Source organism: Phoenix dactylifera, unplaced genomic scaffold (assembly GCF_009389715.1).
Source record: "Phoenix dactylifera cultivar Barhee BC4 unplaced genomic scaffold, palm_55x_up_171113_PBpolish2nd_filt_p 001946F, whole genome shotgun sequence".
In the NCBI taxonomy this organism is placed as follows: Eukaryota; Viridiplantae; Streptophyta; class Magnoliopsida; order Arecales; family Arecaceae; genus Phoenix; species Phoenix dactylifera.
In genome coordinates this window covers 1,412-22,232 of record NW_024069230.1, presented here as the reverse complement: position 1 = coordinate 22,232, position 20,821 = coordinate 1,412, and the positions used below count along the sequence as shown (strand labels likewise).

Sequence of the window (20,821 nt, the reverse complement as noted above, 5' to 3'; positions counted from 1 at the left end):
CGGCACTGTTCAGCCGAACAGAAGCCTTTTGTTCGGCGATCCAGTGCCGAACGGAGCACGAACCGTGAAAAAAAAAAATTTCGGAAGAAGCCGGCGAGGTGGTTCCGGGAGAAGCCGACGAGGTGGTCGGAGATCGGGAGAATACCGGCGACGAGAGGGAGAAGGGGGAACGGGGGGGTTTTGGGCGTTGGCGAGGTGTTTTGGAGGGGAAGAGCGGGGTGGGGGGGGTTTGGGGGGTGTAGAGAGCAATTTAGGTGAGGGGGTGGGGAGGATGGGGGGTAATTTAGGAATTTTTAATTTTTTAGGGGTGTCCTTAGCAAATGGGGGGGTGTAGAGAGTATTTAATTTTTTTTTAATTTTTGGGGGGTGTCCTGAGCAATAGGAGGGGTGTATATAGAACCACCCAAAAGTAATCAACAGTTGCAGGTTTATATAGAGAGGCCGAGTATCGCCCGACAGATGACAATAAAGCCAGTCATTTATCCTCGGACAAAGCAATATAGAGGTTGGTCATCATTATGCCGATGAGAGGACGACGATAGATATGGTGTAGATTTTGTGATAAGAGATTATGAGTTCAAGCTAATTACGGTAGGAACACGTTGCATTTTTAAAGAGTCTATTCTCGTGGTAGAGCTGCACGCGTTATAGGAGGGCCTAGTCCATGCCAGAGTGCAGATGCTCGGGGGATTCTGTTAGAGGGTGATTTAGCCACAGTAATTGAGTGAATCAGGTGTGGGCATACCAGACCAAATTTATACCCACTAGTCTAAAATGTTTGCCACATGTTGGAGAGTCTCGACTCAAGTCGTTCATGTATTTCGAGAGGCGAACAATACGGTAGATTAAGTTGCCTCTTTTGCAGCATATTATTCTGAAGCCTTCTCTTGGAATGGCACTGGCTCTATTTCATGGGGACTAGCCTATGTTTTGTATTTTGATTCTTCATATGTCGTGAGACGCCGGTGCACAAAAAACAGAAAAAAAAAAAAAAGAGAAAAAAAAGAGAGAGCAGCCCTTGAATCATGGGTAACTTGGTTTGTTTTGGCAGATATCTACTTTCTCATTCCTCTTTCTAGCATCTTCGAGTTCAAATCAAACTAGGCTTACGCCCGGTTTAAACGGAAGTATAGAAGGCACGATCAAATCCTCACCAAATACGAAGCAAGATTTTCTAAGGTCATGCAAATCAAATCCGGAACAGATGAGACAAATCAAATTCGGAACGGGTTGATTGGAATCTTAAAAGAATATTCTTATATTCTTTTATTTGTTTTTGAAAATTTATTATCAAATCTCATTTATTGGGTGTTGATTGGACGCACAAGCCCAATAAAGAGCGAAGGGATGTCCGGCAACGCATTTCGAATCGCTATGATTGCTCCCAGTTGTCGATCTTGGTTGATTGATTGCCGCGACGGGATCCGATCTCTTTCTTCCATCATGGAGGTAACCAGTGGACGACAGCGGAACGTAGATACACCTCGTCCTCCTCCAGGCCTCCTGGGACAGCTCATCAAAGCTGCAGAGCATCAGCGGTCGCTACATTTTGTGGGCGGCGCTGGAGCTCTTAACCGCTCTCTTGGTCGAGGAGTAAAGCATAAATTTTGTGGCAGTGGGTGGGGAGGAAACCTAGCTGATTCCCTTGCACTGCAAGTCGGAAAGAGACCACCACCGCCACCGCCACCACTTTCTTAACCCTTCCAAGCCAATCCAATCCAAGCCAAGCCATCCATGTGACAGGAAGCAAGCATACAAGTCACCACCTCCTTTCCCTCTCACCTCCGCTTCGTCTCTTGGTTTAAATTAGATCCATAGCCCCGACAAATGAACCACATTACCTCAGGAAGTCAGAGCGATCACTTAGTAATTAAAAGAGAGCGAGAAGATGTCGTACTTCTCCCCGATTCTTATTCTGATGTTAGTTGTACCGATGATGGGAGCCGTGTCCAAAGGCGACGGCGATTTTGCCCCGGCTGAGGATATCGGGCTCTGGACGGCCGGTACGGACGGAGAGGAAGGGCAAGAAGGAGACGAGTATGATGAATTGGACTCCTTACCGATATGGGGAAGCGAGCGGGTGGGGAGGATCCCTGTCAATGTCGACAGCTTTGGCGCTGTTGGGGATGGAGTTGCCGACGATACCCAGGTATATATATTACTGCTTATCTTCATCATCGCAGTTAGGGAAGAGAGAGAGAGAGAGAGAGAGAGAGAGAGAGACTACAACACTCACTCGGACACCGAAATCCAATAGAGACAGATACAATCAAAATGACCTGCTTACATTTACAGAGTTTCTCCATTGAATTCATTAAACCAGAATTTTGTGTGAAACAAGTTCAGAAATTAAGCTGATAACACGTAGCTTTAACTGTAGCCTTTTCGAGGTTAGATGACCGGAGCTGGAAAGCCTTGCGATGGTACAGGTATCTGGATGGAAGAATATCCGGATAAAGAAAGATTGTTGTTGAGACCGCTTGTTTAACGCCAACAACAATAAAAATTTTATCTTTTCTTATATAATTGTTTTTCTTTTTTTATTTTTGTGTAGCATAACCAGTCCTCTCTATTATAAATTTGTAGGGTAACCTATCCCTCTGAATTGCACCAAGGATCTCCTATATATCCACCTGGCGTGCACCAGTGACCTGCTCCCCTCGAATGCACCAGCACTGTTAATTTTTTCTTTTCGATGTAAATGGGCCAGCACTGGTTGTTATTTGTTATGCGTATCTGCTCAAAATAACATTACCTTTTCCTGATCGAACTGTGGAGAAGATTTAAAACGAAGGATGCAAGATGTGATCCAAACTAGTCTTAAGGGTCATTAATTATTTTTCGTCATGCATAATCTGCTAAAAATAACTTACCTTTTCACCATATCTCACGCTTACATATTCATGGCAAATATCATTCAGCCACTTCGTAGGCAGGTCAACTAGTTTTAACCTGATTATAACAAAAGATAGTTAAACTGATTTAAACAGACTACTGGGAGCCACTTAAAATGAAATCCGATTTTATTGCGTATCTTCTTTTCTTTAACGGGACCGTGGACAGGAGGGAGAGGAGAAAGCGGGGTCTGGAGTCTATAGATTCAAATATGCAATGTTTAAGCAATCCGTCTAGCTTTTATGTGCCCAATGTTTAGCCTCTCTCACTTGATTATTATGCGGTTGTAACCCGTTGCAGTTCTTAGAGGAATTTTCCCACGATCCCCTCCATTTTGATGGGTGTAGCCATTGAGTTATTGCCGACCTAAGCAACCAAAACATTCCTGCAGAACTAAAGGATGCAACTAGAAACTATGGATATTCATTACTCGATCATACCCGTCCGCTCCTGTGCCCAAGTTACAATTATCATTTCACCATCAGAATCATTTAAATTTCTGTTAGCTTTAATTCTTTATTCTTCTTCCATGCATCTTTAATACTTCTTGCAGGCATTTCTAGCGGCTTGGGAAACGGCATGTTCCATAAAGAATGCAGTTTTCCTGGTGCCCGAGCGGCGCAATTACAAAGTTAATGCAACTAGGCTCCGAGGGCCCTGCGAAGGGAAGCTACTCATCCAGGTGATGATTTTAAAATTGACTTTCGTCAGCTTATTACTAAATAACTTTACGTGTATTGCGTGCGTCCCCGGGGGAAGTATTAAAGGGCAAGGTCAAGTTGCATTTCATTCTCATGCAACACCATGCGATAACCACCGTAGGTCAGAATAGTTAACTATCCGGGATATACCTAGATCTCTCGTACCACATATAGCACGTTAGCCTCTCGTTCTTTTCCTCTTTAATCGTTAGGCTTGGACACATATACAAAAGTTTCCATAAAAAAAGAAAGAATATGTGTCAAAAGAACAACATGCAACATCAGCCAACCCCATCTTCATTATCTGCCCGGCCTCACTGATCTGAGGAAGCATCAAATTGTGACGGAGCAGGTGAGCGGGACAATTGTAGCTCCAGATGAGCCAAAGGACTGGGACCCGAAGAACCCAAGGCAATGGCTATCTTTCTCTGAGCTGAACGGCGTCAGGATCCAGGGCGGTGGGATTATCGACGGCTCTGGCAGCAAATGGTGGGCTTCATCCTGCAAGATCAACAGGACCAACGTAATGGATCAATTTCCAACACCTGTTCACAACTTCATTTACATAATTTGATACCTTTATCTGATGCTCTCTCTCGACTTACTTGCAGCCATGCAGAGGAGCTCCAACGGTAATCTCCGCAAACACATTTTTACAAGCCAAAGTTTATGCTTAAAGCTTCATAGTTGGTAGCCACAATATAATAAAACAACAAAGTAAACCTCGAGAGGCTATCGTGTTCTTGAGTCAAAGTAATTTATGAATGAAACACATTCGTCATAAATTACCTCTCGAGGTTTACTATACGGGATCCACACTGTTTAGTTCAGTGTTCAGGGCATTGATGACTCCGCCCAAGGCTCCATGAGGTTTAGCATGGTATAGTGGGTTCCTTGGAGGCCAGAGCTCAGCTAATCCATGGAAGACCTGCGATCGGTAACTTATATCCAGCCAAGGTCAGGAAGTATGACTCATCAATGCCCTGCTCTACAAGCCAGCCTCAGAAATTTAATTCAATGACCCTTGTCAGTGACTTGTACCATCTGATATAAGTGCCAAAACTCAGGGAGGAAAGCAATAATGGGGTGCAAAATTTCCAGTACAAGTCAGGCAATAAAGTAGGCTTTGGCTAATAGTTGGTCGAAGCTGCACAAAATGACTAGACCAGCAAAGTTTCTACCGCTGAAGAAAATAAAACAATACTTGTAGACAATGCTGTCAAGGTGACAATCCACTGCCACCATCTTCACCATCACCGCCATTTTTTGTTGTAGGCACTGACCATAGATTCAAGCTCAGGGGTAAGGGTGAAGGACCTCACCATCCAGAATGCACAGCAGATGCACTTCACTATCTCCCGATCTGATGCCATAAGAGTGTCTGGGTTGCGTGTGAGAGCTCCATCAGACAGCCCTAACACAGATGGCATTCATATCAGTGAATCCACCAATGTTGCCATCCAGAACTGCCACATTGGAACAGGTACTTTGATATGCTTGTACATTGATCTACCATTCTGATACCATACTTGAAATTAAGATTTCCTGAAGAAAACAAGAAGAAAAATAACAATAACAGTGATTATTCATTAAGTGACTTTCACTATGACTGAAACTGCAATTAACTTCCTTTAATGTTTATCTAGAGTTTGAAATGTGATGCAGTGTTTTAAAAAGCAGCTATGTAGTATATATGTAGTATGTAAGCAGCACAAAAAATGCGATTAATATTGTTCAACTACCTCAAAATAAGTAATATATATAAAAACAACAATAATAAAAACAACAATTATGACAATATTTTTTTATGGATAAATAATTAACAATAACAACTAAGGTTAAGTGTTTAATACTTACTACTCAATACCTAATAAAAATAGTTATTAGTTGTCATTACTATAAGTTTGCCCTTCAATTTGCACATTTTTCTACTATTCAGGAATTGTTTTCTCTGCGAAACATGTTTTGGATATTAAGGACAATTTTTTCCTTACTAAATCAGGTGATGACTGTATCTCCATTGTGAATGCTAGCTCAATTATCAAGATGAAAAACATTGTGTGTGGGCCAGGGCATGGAATCAGGTACGACTCATCCTGCATGTCCACATCCTATATCTCAGGAAGTGCCCAGCTGGATTGCTTTGTTTTTAGTTGTCTCAAATGAAAAGTGCCCAACTGATAGTATCATATTTTTTTATCTTAATTTTGATGTTAGCATAGGGAGCCTCGGGAAGGACAATACGACTGCCATGGTTACAGCAATCGTCTTGGACACAGCAATACTTACAGGCACTACCAATGGCCTTAGAATCAAAACCTGGCAAGTAAGAATTTTCTAAAAATATAATTTGCTGTATCATATGATTGGATTCCATTGGAAAGAAAAACATAAGGCAGAACATAATTAGCTTATACTAATGAACATGGATGATGGTTGATGGTTTGCAAGTCTTAACAGGGAGGATCAGGCTATGTTAAATCAGTGCGCTTTGAGAACGTGAAGATGGATGATGTTCAGAACCCAATCATCATCGACCAATTTTACTGTGATTCTCCAACCAGTTGCAAGAACCAGGTAAAGTTATTCTGCTTCTAGCCATTTTTATATGAAATTAAAAGATTAAAAATAATTAAAAAATGGGAGTGGTATTAGAAGGAATACCTCGATTTTCTGCTTCTGATAAGGCTTTATAAACAATTGGCAGCGTTCCAGAGACAAAAAATGAGATGATTATCTTTATAAGCTTTTCTTTCCTTGGGAACACCTAGTTTTCTTTGGTATTTTGGGCCTGTAAAGTCTCACCGAAGCACCTTGAAAATGTAACCCTTAATGGTTTAAGATAACCATGGAATGACCCATTCCCTAAATACCATGGAATTTAGGTGTATGCAAGCAGGCCATAAAAAGAGAACCATCCCCATGTTTACATGCCATCACCCTCTCGAATCATACCCAAATTAATTATTTATGGGGCCTACAAATTTTGAGCCAGCCTAGTTCTTAAAACTAAGATTATGGTATAGAACTCATTGTCTTGCCTCGAATCTAGCATTGAACCTGTTCCCAGACTTTTCTGCAGAGTTTTTAAAGGCAAAGCACTCTCTTTGACCTCTACACCCCCCTGCTTAAGAACCACTGTTAATTCCCTTTCAAAACTGGCTCTCAAAACTATGATTATGGTACAGTACTCATATTTGTACCTTGAATCTATCATTAAATCTGTGTTCAGACTTTTCTGCAGATTTTGTAAAGGAAAATCACTCTCTTTAAGCCCCACACCTGCCTTGTTAAGAACACTGTTATCTCTGTTCCTAGACCTTAAAACTAGGGGATTGCATGAAATGCAGTTTATATCATAAAACACAAGACTGCAATATGTCATGGTGCTTGATTATCAGAATATGAACATATTAGACCTACAACAGTTCAACCATGATCTTCAACTTCAATATGACTTTGATCCACGTTGCTTTATTTCTTTCTTCAATGAGGCTCAATTACATCCTATAAGTGCACAGACTTTCAAACTTACTTGAGAGTTCATTTTGATTAAAAAAATATGATATATCTGTAACAATCCAGGATCTCACCCAAAATGGCTAGTCGGAAGTTACTATTTGGGTTTCTTGATCCTGTATAAATACCCAATATCTACCCAGCGAATAATCGATGTAGGACTAAACACACGCCCGCACGGATCCTCACATACTCCCCCCGTTCAAGCCCTGACGTCCTCGTCAGGCTAAGGGTTCAAATCCATTCAAATCTAATCACAAACATCACGATCTGCTCATGGTTAGCCTCAATAGATCCGTGCTGCAGTGTTCCCTAGTCCACATAGATTATGGGCCGGGTCCGCTCTGATACCATTTGTAACAACCCAGGATCTCATCCAAAATAGTTAGCCGGAAGTTACTATTTGAGTTCCTTGATCCTGTATAAGTATCCAAGATCTACCCAGCGAATAACCGATGTGGGACTAAACACACACCCGCACGGGTCCTCACAATATCAAAGTAAGAAAAAACTCCCTACAAACGGTGCTCACCAATGGAACAAACACTTCCCAGTTATGAAATGATGAACGGCAAAGCATAAGTTACAAAGATGCATAGCTTATGACCAAATTCAACATTTTGCCTAACAAACATATGCATATAGTGTTTAAGCTATTAATGAGTCCTAAGACAAGACACTGAAAATTCAATTCTTCTTCAGGAAGTAATGTATCAAACACTAATCCACCATCATCACAACCAGTATTTTCTTTGGCCACAGCACACAGGGTTGCATCGGCTCAATGTAGTCAGTCAAACAAGCTGCATCGCATATGCAAGCACATGTGTGACCACTTGAATGTCATTTAGATAACATTGATTATCCTATTCCATTTTTTTTTTTAAAAAAATTCTCATTATTGATATCTTCAAGAGGAATAGTATTCAGTCTTATGAAAAATACGGCCCTCACTGAAGATGTACTTGCATTGCCAAATACTGGGAAAGAAGATTCCTCTCTATTTTCTTTTGTTTTACATGTGAGGCCACTTAGAGAAAACTTTAGACCTTAATATTCTCCTCCATTTCTAGACATAAAAATTATTTTTATATCTAAACAATAGAAAAAAGATTCCTCTCAAAATATCTCTCTTTTCATTCACTTTCTTATCACCAAAACAGAGCCTTCAGCCTTGATGTGTAGATGGAGCAAAGGCTAACCTTAGATCTCTAAATTCATAATTTATCACTGTAGGATAGTAGTATAAGTATGCTTAGAACTGGACCTGGACCTGGACCACTTAAATCAAGGGACTAGCATAATAAACATAGTTCAGCATGCAAAGTTGACTAAAAGAGTCTGACCACGTCATAAAGCCTAAGATCATAAATTACAAATACTAATTGCAAATAGAATTGTCGATAGAAGTGAACTATTTTAACATGCAATTGATCCTATCCATGATATAGTATAACTTTTTGAAAAATGCCACATTGTTAATTCAAGAAGCTTATTCAGGTTGTCCCTTGACTATGTTTTTATTTTATTCAGACATCGGCAGTGAAGATAAGCCAAGTCCTCTACAGGAACATAAGTGGGACCTCAAGGACACCCAATGCCATGAAATTTGCTTGCAGTGACACAGTACCATGCAGCAACATTGTGTTGAACAACATAAACCTAGAGAGAGAGAATGGCATTGTAGAGACCTTCTGCAACTGTGCCACGGGATTTGACTATGGGTTTGTGCGGCCAGCGGCAGATTGCCTTCGCAATGATAAAACTTCCCGCTGTGATGGGACAAAGAATGACAACCAAAGCCAAACTTATGATCCCATACATACAGAGCTATGATCTCTCTATATGCACATCCAGGTATCATATAACAGACAACGACATATGGAGACCACAAAAACCGTACTTACAAGTGCCTACATGTCATCGAGTTCTGGCACGAATGTAGAAGGATTTACTGGAAGAATTCAAGCTATTAAAGTAGACACAAGCGAGTGACTTTTACATATATATATCTTAGGCAATCAAAAATGGTATAGAAGAAAGAAATCAATGTACTTGAACTTCAAAGATATCCTGTATGACTTTTAAGGAACAACAGTATTTGTTCATGCTTCATAAATTCAAACAGAAATCACAAGGACACACTTCTGGACTATTGGATTCACGGCATGTATAACCCATAGCACTACTATGTCAATTGTATAAGCATCCATGCAGCTATGTGTTCACAAACTTTTCACTACAACAATAAAGAGTTTTGGCGACTCTATATTGCCGATGCTACATAAAAGCATTGGCAATTTTTTTTTCTTCCGACAGTAACCGCCGATGCTTGTAAAAAGCGTCGGTAAAAACAGGTTCCGCCGACGCTTTGTATAGCGTCGGCGTACGCGGTCCATTACCGACGCTTATACGCGTCGGAATATTTATCACTGACGCTTATAAGCGTCGGCGTAGGAAAAAATACGACGACGCTTATAAGTATCGTCGGACTTCACTCCTCCTAACCACAAAACCCAATCGACCTCCTCCCTCCACAGCCCTAAATCCCTAACTCACGGCGACCGACCCCCTCCGTCCTCAGACCTTTTCACCGATCTCAGCCAATCTCCTCCGAGGAGCGACCCCAAATCGCGTTCCTCCGCCGCATCTCCTTCCCCTCCTCCCCCTCTCCATTGGCCTTCTCTTCGTGGACGACTTCCTTCTCCTCCACCGCAGAGCACTCACACGGCGTTTGAAGTTTGGAGCCGGTAAAGACAAGGACAAGGCCAGGTTTGGGATCTTCTTCTCTTGCTTCGATCATAGGATTGTAATTGCTGCGATGGCAGCTCTGACATTGTTTCTTAGCATGGATGGCATGTAGGGTGGTAGTCTGTTCATCTTTAGATCCCTCGTGCGGAGATTTATTGTTCTCCTTATCTGAGGGGAGGGTGGGGAGGGAGGGAGGGAGGGAGAGAGAGAGAGAGAGATCTAGAGAGAGAGAGAGAGAGAGAATAATGGTTTTGAGAACTGGACTGTGTGTGTGTAATTATTTGTAATTAGGTATTGGGCATTGAACAAGGGGGACGATAACACCTTGAGATCATCATTACACCGCTGCCAATATACTAATATAGTGACTTCTCTTGGAGTTGATAACTAATAATGGTATGCTTCCTGGAGTGGTCAATGAGATATTGCTTGGAAACTACAGAGTCAAAATTTTATTGTTTTTTTGTCTGTTTTTCGAATTAAAGAGTCACAATTCATTGCTACAGTCTTCTACAACATTGGAAATTTGAAAAGTAGTACGGAAACTTTATGGGAGGAAGATAATGGAAAACCATTAGAGGAAAGGATATCTTGTTAAACTCCAGTTCATTATAGTTTGGATTTCTATACGAGTAAACTTCATATACTGAATCATATGTGGATGCTCAGAATCATAGGAATTTCAGCACTCATTTCCATAAACTCCACCGAGAAAATGCTTAATGGTTATGTTTCTTTTAGGTCTCACCTAATATTAATGTTCGCCACCCAATACTTTAGCCTGCCTTCTCATGCTTTCAGTGCTATTGTAGTTTGGGAGATGTTGGCTGGAGGGATTTGCTAGCATTTAGTGTCTCTTCACTCTTGTTCACTGCATGCATTACCTGTCTTAAGCATCTAAAGCAAGCCAGTGAAGATTAAAGATTTTGCTATTCTGTTAAAAGGTGATTAGATCACAACGCATTCGTGTAACACAATTAGTTTTCTTTATAGATGTGCTTTCCATACATTTTTAAAATTTGTTGAGTATCATACAGGTCATATATGGAATGCTACAATGAAATGCTTGAAGATAAGGATAAGTACATTTATTTTTTCCATGTCATATATTATCATTAAGTCATTGTATTATTCTTTGAGTATTATTCTTGTATATACATGTTGATACATATATATATGCATGTAAGGAGATCATCATGGCTCTCTAATTCATCTCATGCATTTTAACCTGAGATTATCTGGTTGTATGCTTAATTGAAGGCTTTATTGTTCCTATGTTTTGATACGTATAGCTAGTTAGCTACTCTTATCTTTTGCATGCAATGATTATAGAGCTTTATTGGCTTAGAATTCTGCTGAGGTTGGTCTACTTTACTATCTAAAGCTAGTCAAAATTCAGACCATGTCAGTTAATTAATTGTAGGCTATGCAATCATTGAATTAATTGATTAAGTGCTATTTGTTTAACTTAATTTTTAAATTTGTGTGGATAATATTTTTAAATTACGTTCTATATGACGGGAAACGTGATTTGAAAAGGCTTAGAGGTTTGATCACTGAAAACTTCTGCAATAACAGATATTTGTATGGGAAGATATACTATTACTGTCTAACTTATTTAAAATAAAAAAGAAGATATACTAGTTGAAATTAAATAAAATTTGAAAAGGTTGAAGAAATTCCAAAGAAAAAGGGTAACAAATGCAGTTACCTTGTTGTGATAGCTCAAATCCATGTTGAGATGATAATTCATGCTTGACTTGTCATTGAAATCCTCAATGAAGCTTAAATGGCTGGTGTTGGCTGGTGGAGAAGCTCTCCGCACCTTTCAAAACATAACAGTATATGATTGTGCTGTTGGGAGTATTCGAAGTCTATTTTTAATGTACAAGTGTAGAAAGGAATGTTAGTTGAGAAAAAGAGAGCTAAATATTCGAATCAAATTGCAAATCTGATCGGACCTATTCGATTTGAACCAACCCGAAAATTTCGGATCGGATCTGAATCGCTAATGAACCCGATCCGATCAGCTGATTCGTTGGATCCGTGGTCCCAAATTACGATCAGAATAAGAGACCGGTCCCTTCTTTTTTAAATCCAATCTGTTTCCGCCTCGGCTGTTGTGATTGACGGTGGGCAAGCGTCTCGCGTGCGCCAAACGCAGAATGATTGCCCAGGGGGTGCTGCCATTCCCTGCCGCTCCTCCTCCTCCTCTCCTTCTCCCCTGCAGCACCACCACCCTCGTCAGGTCTGTTTGGTTCTCTGTCTCTGTCTATCCTAATAAATTTGCAAGAGCGAAAAAAGAAGCAACAAAGAAAAGGGAGGGCGAGAGAGTCGGGACTCCGTAAGAAAGAAAAGAATCAAGAAATTAACATTTATTCATGCAAGGTTCTTTCTTTTGCCCTAGAAACTAATAACTAAGTTCCAACCAGGGATCACGCATACGCTGCCCTCTCCAGCAAAATCTCCCGGACCGACCGGATGAATTGGGACTCGAGGAGGAGACGGAGATGTGAAGCGGTGACCAAGGCCGAGAACCCGGGAGGGGACGAACTGGGTGCCAGGACGAGGACGGCTTATCTGTCCGCGCGACGCAAGGAGAGGATCGAGCTCCCCGACTACGGGGGCCCCATCACGTTCAGCGATTTCGTCAACCACCCTTCCGGCGTGGAAGCCCTCCTAAACACTCGAGCCTTGCACAGCTTTCGGCCCTTGGATTCCAACACCTACAGGTGCTCTTCTGCCTGCCTGCCCCTTTGATTGATTGATTGATGATGACACGCTCCACCCATTACATCCACACATGGCATCGAATCTTGAAATTGGTTCAGCGTATGCACTTGTCTGCAATGGATTAACTCATGGATGTTTTGTCTGCTCTAAAGCTCCTCGGCTATGCACGAGTAGAATAGAAGCAGGCGCTCTTGCACTACTAATCTGCTGCCTGCCCGTCCTATACACAGGTGCACCTTGCAAAAGATCCAGTTCCTCAAGTTTGAAGTGGCCCCCGTGCTAGACTTACGCGTGACCCCGACAAGAGAAGGCTGCACGGTCGAGATGGTGGATTGCAGGGTAAGTTCCGCCCAGTCTGATTTGGAGGCACATGATTAAATTGCTCCACAGACAAGGTAACCTGCCACTGCACCTGCTGGGACCTTTTTGTTTCGATTCGCAGAATCATCAACCTTAGTTCAGACTTCTCCTGTCTTGTCCTAATTCCTAAGCCATAAAATTCAAAGGAAAGAGATAGCAAGAATGATCTATACATTATAGCCTTATACCGGCACCGCTGCACAAGCAAGCAAAATCTTATATTTCATCATCCAAAAGAGCAATGCATCCTTGAAGTCAAATTCCATATAACATCATGACATATTCCATAAAAAAGTGAATGGAATGCACTGCAACAAAGTAAAAAAAAAAAAAAAAAGGGTTTTGAGGGATGGAATCAATCCACCTATAGCAATGCATATGCAAACAAATGAAATGCCTTTATATTAAGGTTGTTTTGATTTTGAAATATTGTCACATATCAATTTGAAATTTAATTTGAGAGCTTTTGAAGGGCCTTGACTGCATCGCTCTAAGCTTTATCTCTTAATGTTTTCAATTTTTTATTTAAAGTTTTTAATCTTATCTTTCTATTTTTCACAGTTTGAGGGTTCTGGAATAGTAGAGCAGCAAAATCATGTTTTTTCAGGTACATCCAGCCATTGTCATACTGTGATTTCTCAGCCAAATATTTATATGGGAAAGGAGATGGTATTATCACAATCAAAATTTTCCTTAACTTTGATGTTCATGTTTCACTCACCTTTCCAACTTACTGCTGCTGACTAATTTGAAGTTTGCTCTTCAATAGTTCTAATGCCTCGATTTATATATCAAACTTTTTGTTTTGTATCATGCAATAAAAAAAAGATTTAGCAGGATTAATGATCACCAACCAACCTAATGTCAACCCTACCATAGCTTTTGCCAATATTTTTGGCTTAATGAAGTTTCTCATTGTGGGAAAATTGCCTATCTTATCCTATTTCTTCTCCAGCTTAATAGTTTGCTAGGTCATCGGAGCAACCACAAGCATGAAATAATGCCCCAACTTGCAATATCTCTATTCTTGAGTATGATGCCTACATACCCCAAGGATTACTTAGTGGACATGTGATATAGTCTCAGGACTCCATCTTAGACATAGTTTATATTTTTTGTTGTTTCCGTGTTTTCCATCCAAAGCCATATGTAAGCTTGAATTTTCAGTCGAGTCATGTACTAGTACTGCCAAGCAAAAAGGGTCTACCTAGGTATGATAGAAAGCCTAACCCAACTCCAAACCACCACACTTAATTGCTTGAGCCTTAGCCTTTCTTCAATGCCCATGGTCATCACTCATTTCTAGGAACGGAGGAGGATGGATGATAGTCTTGAAAATAGAATTGTGCATGTATGGAAGGAGGAAAGTTAGAAAAGAGAAAAAAATATGCAAAAATCTGCAGAAAATAGCACAGAAAAAAAACTGTTCACGGAACAGTAACCCGACCCGGTTACTATTCACAAAACATTAACTTAGCCTATAAAAAGAGAGGACAACAACCAAAAGAAAAAAAAAGAGAAGAAAAAACCATAGAAAGATGAGTGCCATTGTGGGCGAAGTCCTGAGAGACCCTTTTTTTTTCTACTTTCATCCTGCTTCTTGACCTATTTCTTTTTGGAGTCATCTTCTTGACCCCGTCATCCTTCATCTCGATACCTTGGTGGAGCGCGGCCTAAAGATTTTCATTGGATTGGAGAGACCAAACTCGCAGAGGTAATTATCCGACTAGTTCTATCACCATCTTTTGCCCAGGCCTCGTTTCTTCGTCCATCAATCATTATTTCCATCCATCATCATTACCATCGTTGCTATCTATCACATCCTTGGAACTTGAGTTTACTGACTGTATTTTTTTATTATTCTGTTGTAGTTATTTTCAGTTTACTGCACTAGTTATATTTCATTAGTTAAGCTTCATTAATAAGATATCTATCATGTTCTGTTTTGCGTTCGCATACATCTATAATGCTCTTTTGGGATGGTGAGTATTTGCTGAAGTGTCCAATCAATCGCACCATAATTGATTATTCTAAAATCAATCTACACCTATAGTAATCGATTATAGGTTGCACCAACATGCTACAACATTTACTTCTCTAACTTGTCAGTATGCCCGCTCATTAAAGCAACTACATGCATGAAATAATGCCTCTACTTGCACTGTCTCTATTCTCGAGCATAATGCCTACATACCTTGAGGATAACTTAGTGGATATGCTACAACATTTAGAACTCGTTTGGTTCGTGGGAAGAATTTTTTCTTGCTAGAATGTTTTTTCTAGAAAGCTAATGCCTGGGTGTATGATGCTTGGAAAAGTGGTTTTTGCATGTTTGGTTGACCATAGAAAAGTGACACATTCCAGAGTGGCTTATATTTGGGTGAGCATCTACTTTTCTCTTGGAAAGTTATGTAAAAAATCTATTATGCTCTTAATAAAAGAAAAAGATCTTACTACATTCTATCTAAAAGCTTAAGGACATATTTGAAAAAAAAAACCCCGGTTTCTAGCAGGTAGGAATTGGATTTTCTTATGTCCCACATGGATTTTTCTTTCTCATGAAATATGAAAATCTTATAATTATGGGAAAGCTTCTTTTTTATCTCTCTTTTTTGAAAACTCTAACTAAACATTAGGGCTTTCTCCATTTTTCCGTTGACAACACTCCCCCCCTCTTGCTGCGAACGAGTTGAGTCCTTAATGTATTTTAGCAGTTTTCACGAGTTTCCTTAAACAAGATCGGAGATCCTTTGCTTTCATTTAGTTTGAATTATTGAATTCAACCATGTTGGGAATGAGAAAAAGAATTTGTACAAAAATCCTTAGAAAGCCCTTTGGGGAAATTGACTTTTACCTAGGATAACTTAAGGCAATTGCATGCCTCAACAAAATTTAGAGCTCCGAAGTGGCATGGATAGAAGGATATAACTTTGGACTGTTAACCATTTAAATTTGATATGATATTTGAACATGTAAGGTGTAACTGCTCATTTAGGTTTTTTGGTTCTTTTGGATCATTGCTACTGAATTGATGTTCTTGCACTTCTTAGTTTCATAGTCATACTCATGCATTACTGCAAATTGAAGGAAATTGAATAAACAGAAGAGGCACACCAGACATGCTTATGGTCAATAGGAGTATTACTTTACTAAAGGAAATAGGAAAAGCTGCTTTATGACAGCTTCATAGCCCTTCTTACTAGCTTTCTTTCCCTATGTGGCTCTTAGGCCCAAGAGGTTCTTCTGTACTTATCCTTCTTTGTCTGTGCAAGTGATTAGTCTCCTGCCTGGTCAGTGATAGCTGTGGAGTCCAAAAAAGGTGCATCCTGCTTTCCCCTCTGCTTTATATATTTGGATCTCCTTTAGGAATATATTTCATTAGTTGCTGAAGAGAAAATTCAGATGAACCGACTTCTGTTTCCTGCTTTACTTCATCTTTCTTCTACTAATCCTCTTAGCTGCTGATTCATTTACTCAACATAACTTCTGTTCACCATTATGAATCCAGGTACCCCAAGTCCTGTCACAGACTTGTATCTTGCAAGGCTAAAATCATGACTCTCCTATCGAAATAAAGATATGCCTTCCCTGTAGAATAATTACCTGGAGATGGCCATTATGAATACATTAATGCTGTTGGTGCCTATTATATTTGTCACTCTTGATAATAGTTTGCATCATCAATAATTTATCAGATACAGTGTATTGTTAATTATGTTTAAGCAATTGTATAAGATGCATCAAATGTAGGTTTTAATCCCTGAATATTCCCTGTGAACATTAGGAAAATGCAGCTAAACACTGGTCCTATCAGATTTATATTTTGATGTGTTTCTTATTAGCTATACATGTCTGGATGACCTCTCAGTGTTTGCTCATTGTTTTCAGCATTTGTGAGAAACCATATAACTTGGGAGAGAAATGGTTCTGAGCCATGCTTGGATGTGGACGTGAATTTAAAAGTTTCCCTTGAGGTGTGGACTTATTCCTTTCTTAATTAATACCAGAGATAATAACTGGATTTGATTCAAACTATTAAATAATCTTACTAGAAGACATGCATGTATCTATAATTTATTTATAGATTTGTTTTATTTGATCTACAGAAAGCATTTTTTTTTGTATTTTCATCCTTCCTTTCTTTTTCGGCGCGGGGGGGGGGGGGGGGAGCTGCTGCTGAATGGATCAGGCTGTATTGGAAGAAAAGACAGTTGTGAACTCTGCCTTGATTTGTTGGTTGTTGGTTCTTTTCTAGAACTGTGATATGGTGAATCAGGGATAGAGCAGGCAAATTTCTGCTAACTGGAAAAGAACTGCAATAATTTTCCTATAAAGGATAAAAAAAGTCAAGCAGACATTTGGTGAATAGATAGAAGGATTCGTAAATGTGGTCATGTGTTGAAGATTGATCAATAATCAAAAAACTCTAGCAACAGGTGGTCTTGACATGGTCACAGTTAACCAACTCACTAAATGCATTTGACAGTGGAACATGATCTTAATCTGAAACAGCTTGACCCAGATTTTTCCTTAAAAAACGCAAAGAGTTTTCTCCATAATGGAGGAAGCAAGGTTCATGAACAGCAACTTTAAGTACTTGATATTGAATGGACAAGTTACAGCATGTTGGTCAACCACTTTGTAACTAGATGCCATGTACTTATAGGAAGTCCAGTTGGCTTCTTAATATATTATCTGAAAACAAAATTTTCATACCAAAACTTTTCAGGGCAGGATACCATGTAAGGCTACCCTAACTACTCTGCATGTTGTTGTTCCTGTTGATTACTTGATTTGTGAAGGTAATGATCAGACTATAGGGCACATTTCTGCAAAGTGCTTCGTTAGTAGAGAAGTTAATTTTTGGGTTTCAAGGCATGTAAGCTTTCTGTCTGGAGAAATGGGCATAATGTATCATTAATTACAAACAAATAGACATTCTTATTTCATTTTGAGTGGACAAAAAGGCATCATTGCGTTTGATTCTTTAGGACCTGGGATATTGAAGATGATGTGGAATAACTTCTCCTTTCAATACACCTGTTGTTCAAATAAACATTTCTAGTATATATTTAATTGCACCCTTATGGTTTCAATAGCATTTGACCCAACATAGCACGACCGGGGGTGGATTGGTGATTTTGCAGAGACACCCTATTGGATGATGGACGTTTAAGGCTTGTTTGGAAAATCCAGCAGAATTGAGTTGGATTTTCTGTTGGATCATGGATCACACAGTCTATTTAAGTAAGGCCTATATCAACCTAATCCCTCTCTAGCCCAAGAAAAAAATGACCTCCATATAGGTCTTTTTTTTTTTTTCATCTGGCAGTCCAACTGGCCCATAGATGGGATTTAGGCCAAAACTAGGATGGGATTTTACAAAAAAAGGAGCTGAGCAAGCTAACAAGCCCGATTCTTATAGGAAATCCTGCCCGATCCTGTTAGATTTCCCAAACAGGCGCTTGATGGGATTTACTACCATGAGGATTTAGCCAAGGTCAACTTTCATGGCTAGTGCAAACAACTATAGGTTTTAGTGATGGTCATCATTATCTCCTAAGATGTTTCTTCTAGTATAAAGAACTATGTAGTGATAGTATTATGACGGGCATTGTATATTGCGCACTCTAACCTGTAGCTAGCTATTTTTAATTATTTTCCTTGCTTGAAACCAAATGCTAGTTCATGAACCTAGGCAATCCTATAGTTGGTTTCTCACTCTTATTTGCTGCATTCTGTCATTATTTTAGCACCTTATTGCTTATTAAACAAGCTCTTATTCTGTCATAATTGTTGAACAAACGTGCCCCCCCCCCCCCCCCCCCCCCCCAAAAAAAAAAAAAAAACCTTCTTCCATATTCTTGGAGTCAACAATCATAATTGCAGTAGGTTAACGGACAACATAAAACTATAGTCACATACATGAATCTGTATAAGAAAACCATTGGGGTGTTTTCTACTAGCGGTGCACTATATCAGACTTGAATGTGGTCCTAAACAGAGCAGAATGGAGAAAAAGGATTCATGTAGCCGATCCAAACTAGCTTGGGTTTAAGGCTTAATTGAGTTGAGTTGAGTAAAAGAATCTGGGATTAAGGCTTAATTGAGTTGAGTTGAGTAAAAGAATCATAATTTATCATTTATTTTGTAATTCACTCTCGTATTGTAATTAGATTTTTGTGATGCCTTTAGGAGATCCTAACCAAAGTTGACTCCAATACTGATGGAAAATTGATTTTTAGTGGTCTAGAAAAGCTTATTGTATAGCATAGATGTTGTTTAATTAATAATCACCATGCTTGTCTGAGATTCTGTTAGTACCAAGTTCTAAATCTATGACTTATCAGGTTGGGTTGACGTTGATCCTGTGAATGAATCTAGTTATGTTTTCTGAAAATGGTTGATTATCTCTTCCTGTAGTGATTTTATTTACAATCCTTTTTGTTACATGTTAGCTGCATCCTCCCTGCATGTCTTAGATGGCTCAATTATGTTCAGATTTCCTGTGTATGGTTATTGTTGTTGTTGTTGTTGTAGTGGTTGAAGTAAAACATAACCAAGTAACTTCTTCACCTGCTTTTTACAGGTCTATACAAAACCCTTTAACTTGCTTCCACTATCAGCAGTGGAAAAACCTGGAAACCTGTAAGTCTTTAAAGAATGATAAATTTTCTGCAACTCTCTAAGATGGATTCCAATTTCTTCAGAAAAAAGAATCCATACTAATTGTAAGGATTTAAAAAGGTCGCCCTTTTGGAAGCTACCATCATTGGTAGGAAAATGGCAGAGCAAGTCTAAATTCAATGCCAAAAAGTTCGAGGATTATTATAAACAATCATACTGCATATATTGATACATGAATGCGTGCCCATATGTACAAAGTTAGGCAATAGCTATTCACTTGTTTCGAGCTACATGAGCACTACTCATCGATGATATGTGGAACAGCATTGTAGGCACCGTATCTCTCATGTTGTAAAGGACACCGACTCGCACAGGAGTACAAATTTTGGACACTTGGATGAGTCACCTTTTTCATGTAACCATGTCACTTACATTATAGTCACATCCCCTTCATTGAATTAAATTGAGCAGTCAAGCTATAGTTTAGATTTAAAAATAGCATATCTAATTTTAATGTTTCCCTCTGTACCGCTGAAATAACTTGGGGAATATATTTTATCTAGGATTTGATGTGAGTCGCGTAGATGGCAATAACTGGTGTTTTGATATTATACAGGCTTATGCAAGGTCTTCTTGACAGGCTTGTCCCTTTGCTTGTTGAGCAGCTACTCGATGACTACCGCACTTGGGTCAGCGAGCAGTTTCGAGTTTCTTCATGAATTCTCCTGTATAGTCCTTGTATTTAGGAGTTTCCTCATGTGGTCAACGCACAGAAATTGGCCTAAAGCGGTGCATGGATATTACACATTTAGAGAGCATCAATAGTAGATTTTTCCAATCTCCTTGTGCTGATCCTTTTCTGATTTATCACTAATTGTGTGATTCAGTTCCGACATTCTTCAAGGACGATTTCAAGAAATTAATAAGTATGGTTCAATTATGGATCATCTTACAATCATATGCAAGATCTCAAATGCTAGATTAAAGTCAAGAAGGATATTCATTTGCCAGGATCCAACCGCTCCTCGGCTTGCAGGCTGCTATTCATGAAAATTGTGTATGGCCCCGTGCAACTTGGAGCAGTCTCGTGCAGTTCATTATCTCTTGAAAGCACAAAGCATGCAGATCTCGATCAAGAGATTTGGCTATGGTTGCCAATTAGCGAGCTGGATCAAGATTTGATAATTCAAAAATGAAATCCAAAAAATTCAAAATTTGGATTCCATTCTCTCATA

At 39.5% G+C, this 20,821-nt stretch overlaps 2 protein-coding genes and 1 long non-coding RNA gene across 16 annotated transcripts; 2 read left to right on the top strand and 1 right to left on the bottom strand.

Annotated features, from left to right (window-relative positions):
- The first annotated feature begins 1,633 nt into the window (after positions 1 to 1,633).
- Positions 1,634 to 9,234, top strand: LOC103723533 (probable polygalacturonase At1g80170). The gene is made up of 9 exons (XM_008814474.4): positions 1,634 to 2,149; positions 3,449 to 3,577; positions 3,949 to 4,119; positions 4,208 to 4,228; positions 4,872 to 5,079; positions 5,599 to 5,680; positions 5,814 to 5,922; positions 6,057 to 6,173; positions 8,649 to 9,234. Exons 1-9 carry the CDS (start codon positions 1,889 to 1,891, stop codon positions 8,949 to 8,951), a joined length of 1,401 nt encoding a protein of 466 aa, XP_008812696.2. The 5' UTR covers positions 1,634 to 1,888; the 3' UTR covers positions 8,952 to 9,234.
- Positions 5,019 to 11,954, bottom strand: LOC113461031. Its single transcript, XR_003382965.2, has 3 exons — positions 11,828 to 11,954; positions 11,578 to 11,691; positions 5,019 to 5,141 (listed from the first exon to the last, which is right to left on the bottom strand). It is a non-coding gene; the product is annotated as an uncharacterized LOC113461031 (long non-coding RNA).
- Positions 11,935 to 20,596, top strand: LOC103723532. 14 transcript variants are annotated; one of them, XR_003382962.2, is made up of 8 exons: positions 11,935 to 12,210; positions 12,299 to 12,598; positions 12,830 to 12,938; positions 13,521 to 13,566; positions 16,239 to 16,278; positions 16,848 to 16,933; positions 19,549 to 19,607; positions 20,203 to 20,596. XR_003382962.2 is itself a non-coding variant. In XM_008814467.4 (7 exons), exons 1-7 carry the CDS (start codon positions 12,032 to 12,034, stop codon positions 20,303 to 20,305), a joined length of 786 nt encoding a protein of 261 aa, XP_008812689.2. In that variant the 5' UTR covers positions 11,935 to 12,031; the 3' UTR covers positions 20,306 to 20,596. The 14 variants fall into 14 exon arrangements, 10 of the variants coding, with proteins under 10 accessions (XP_008812689.2, XP_008812688.2, XP_008812687.2 ...); XR_003382964.2 differs by lacking the exon at positions 19,549 to 19,607 and having other exon boundaries at positions 16,232 to 16,278; positions 20,203 to 20,332; XR_005510208.1 differs by lacking the exon at positions 20,203 to 20,596 and having other exon boundaries at positions 16,232 to 16,278; positions 19,549 to 19,794.
- The last annotated feature ends 225 nt before the right edge of the window (positions 20,597 to 20,821 follow it).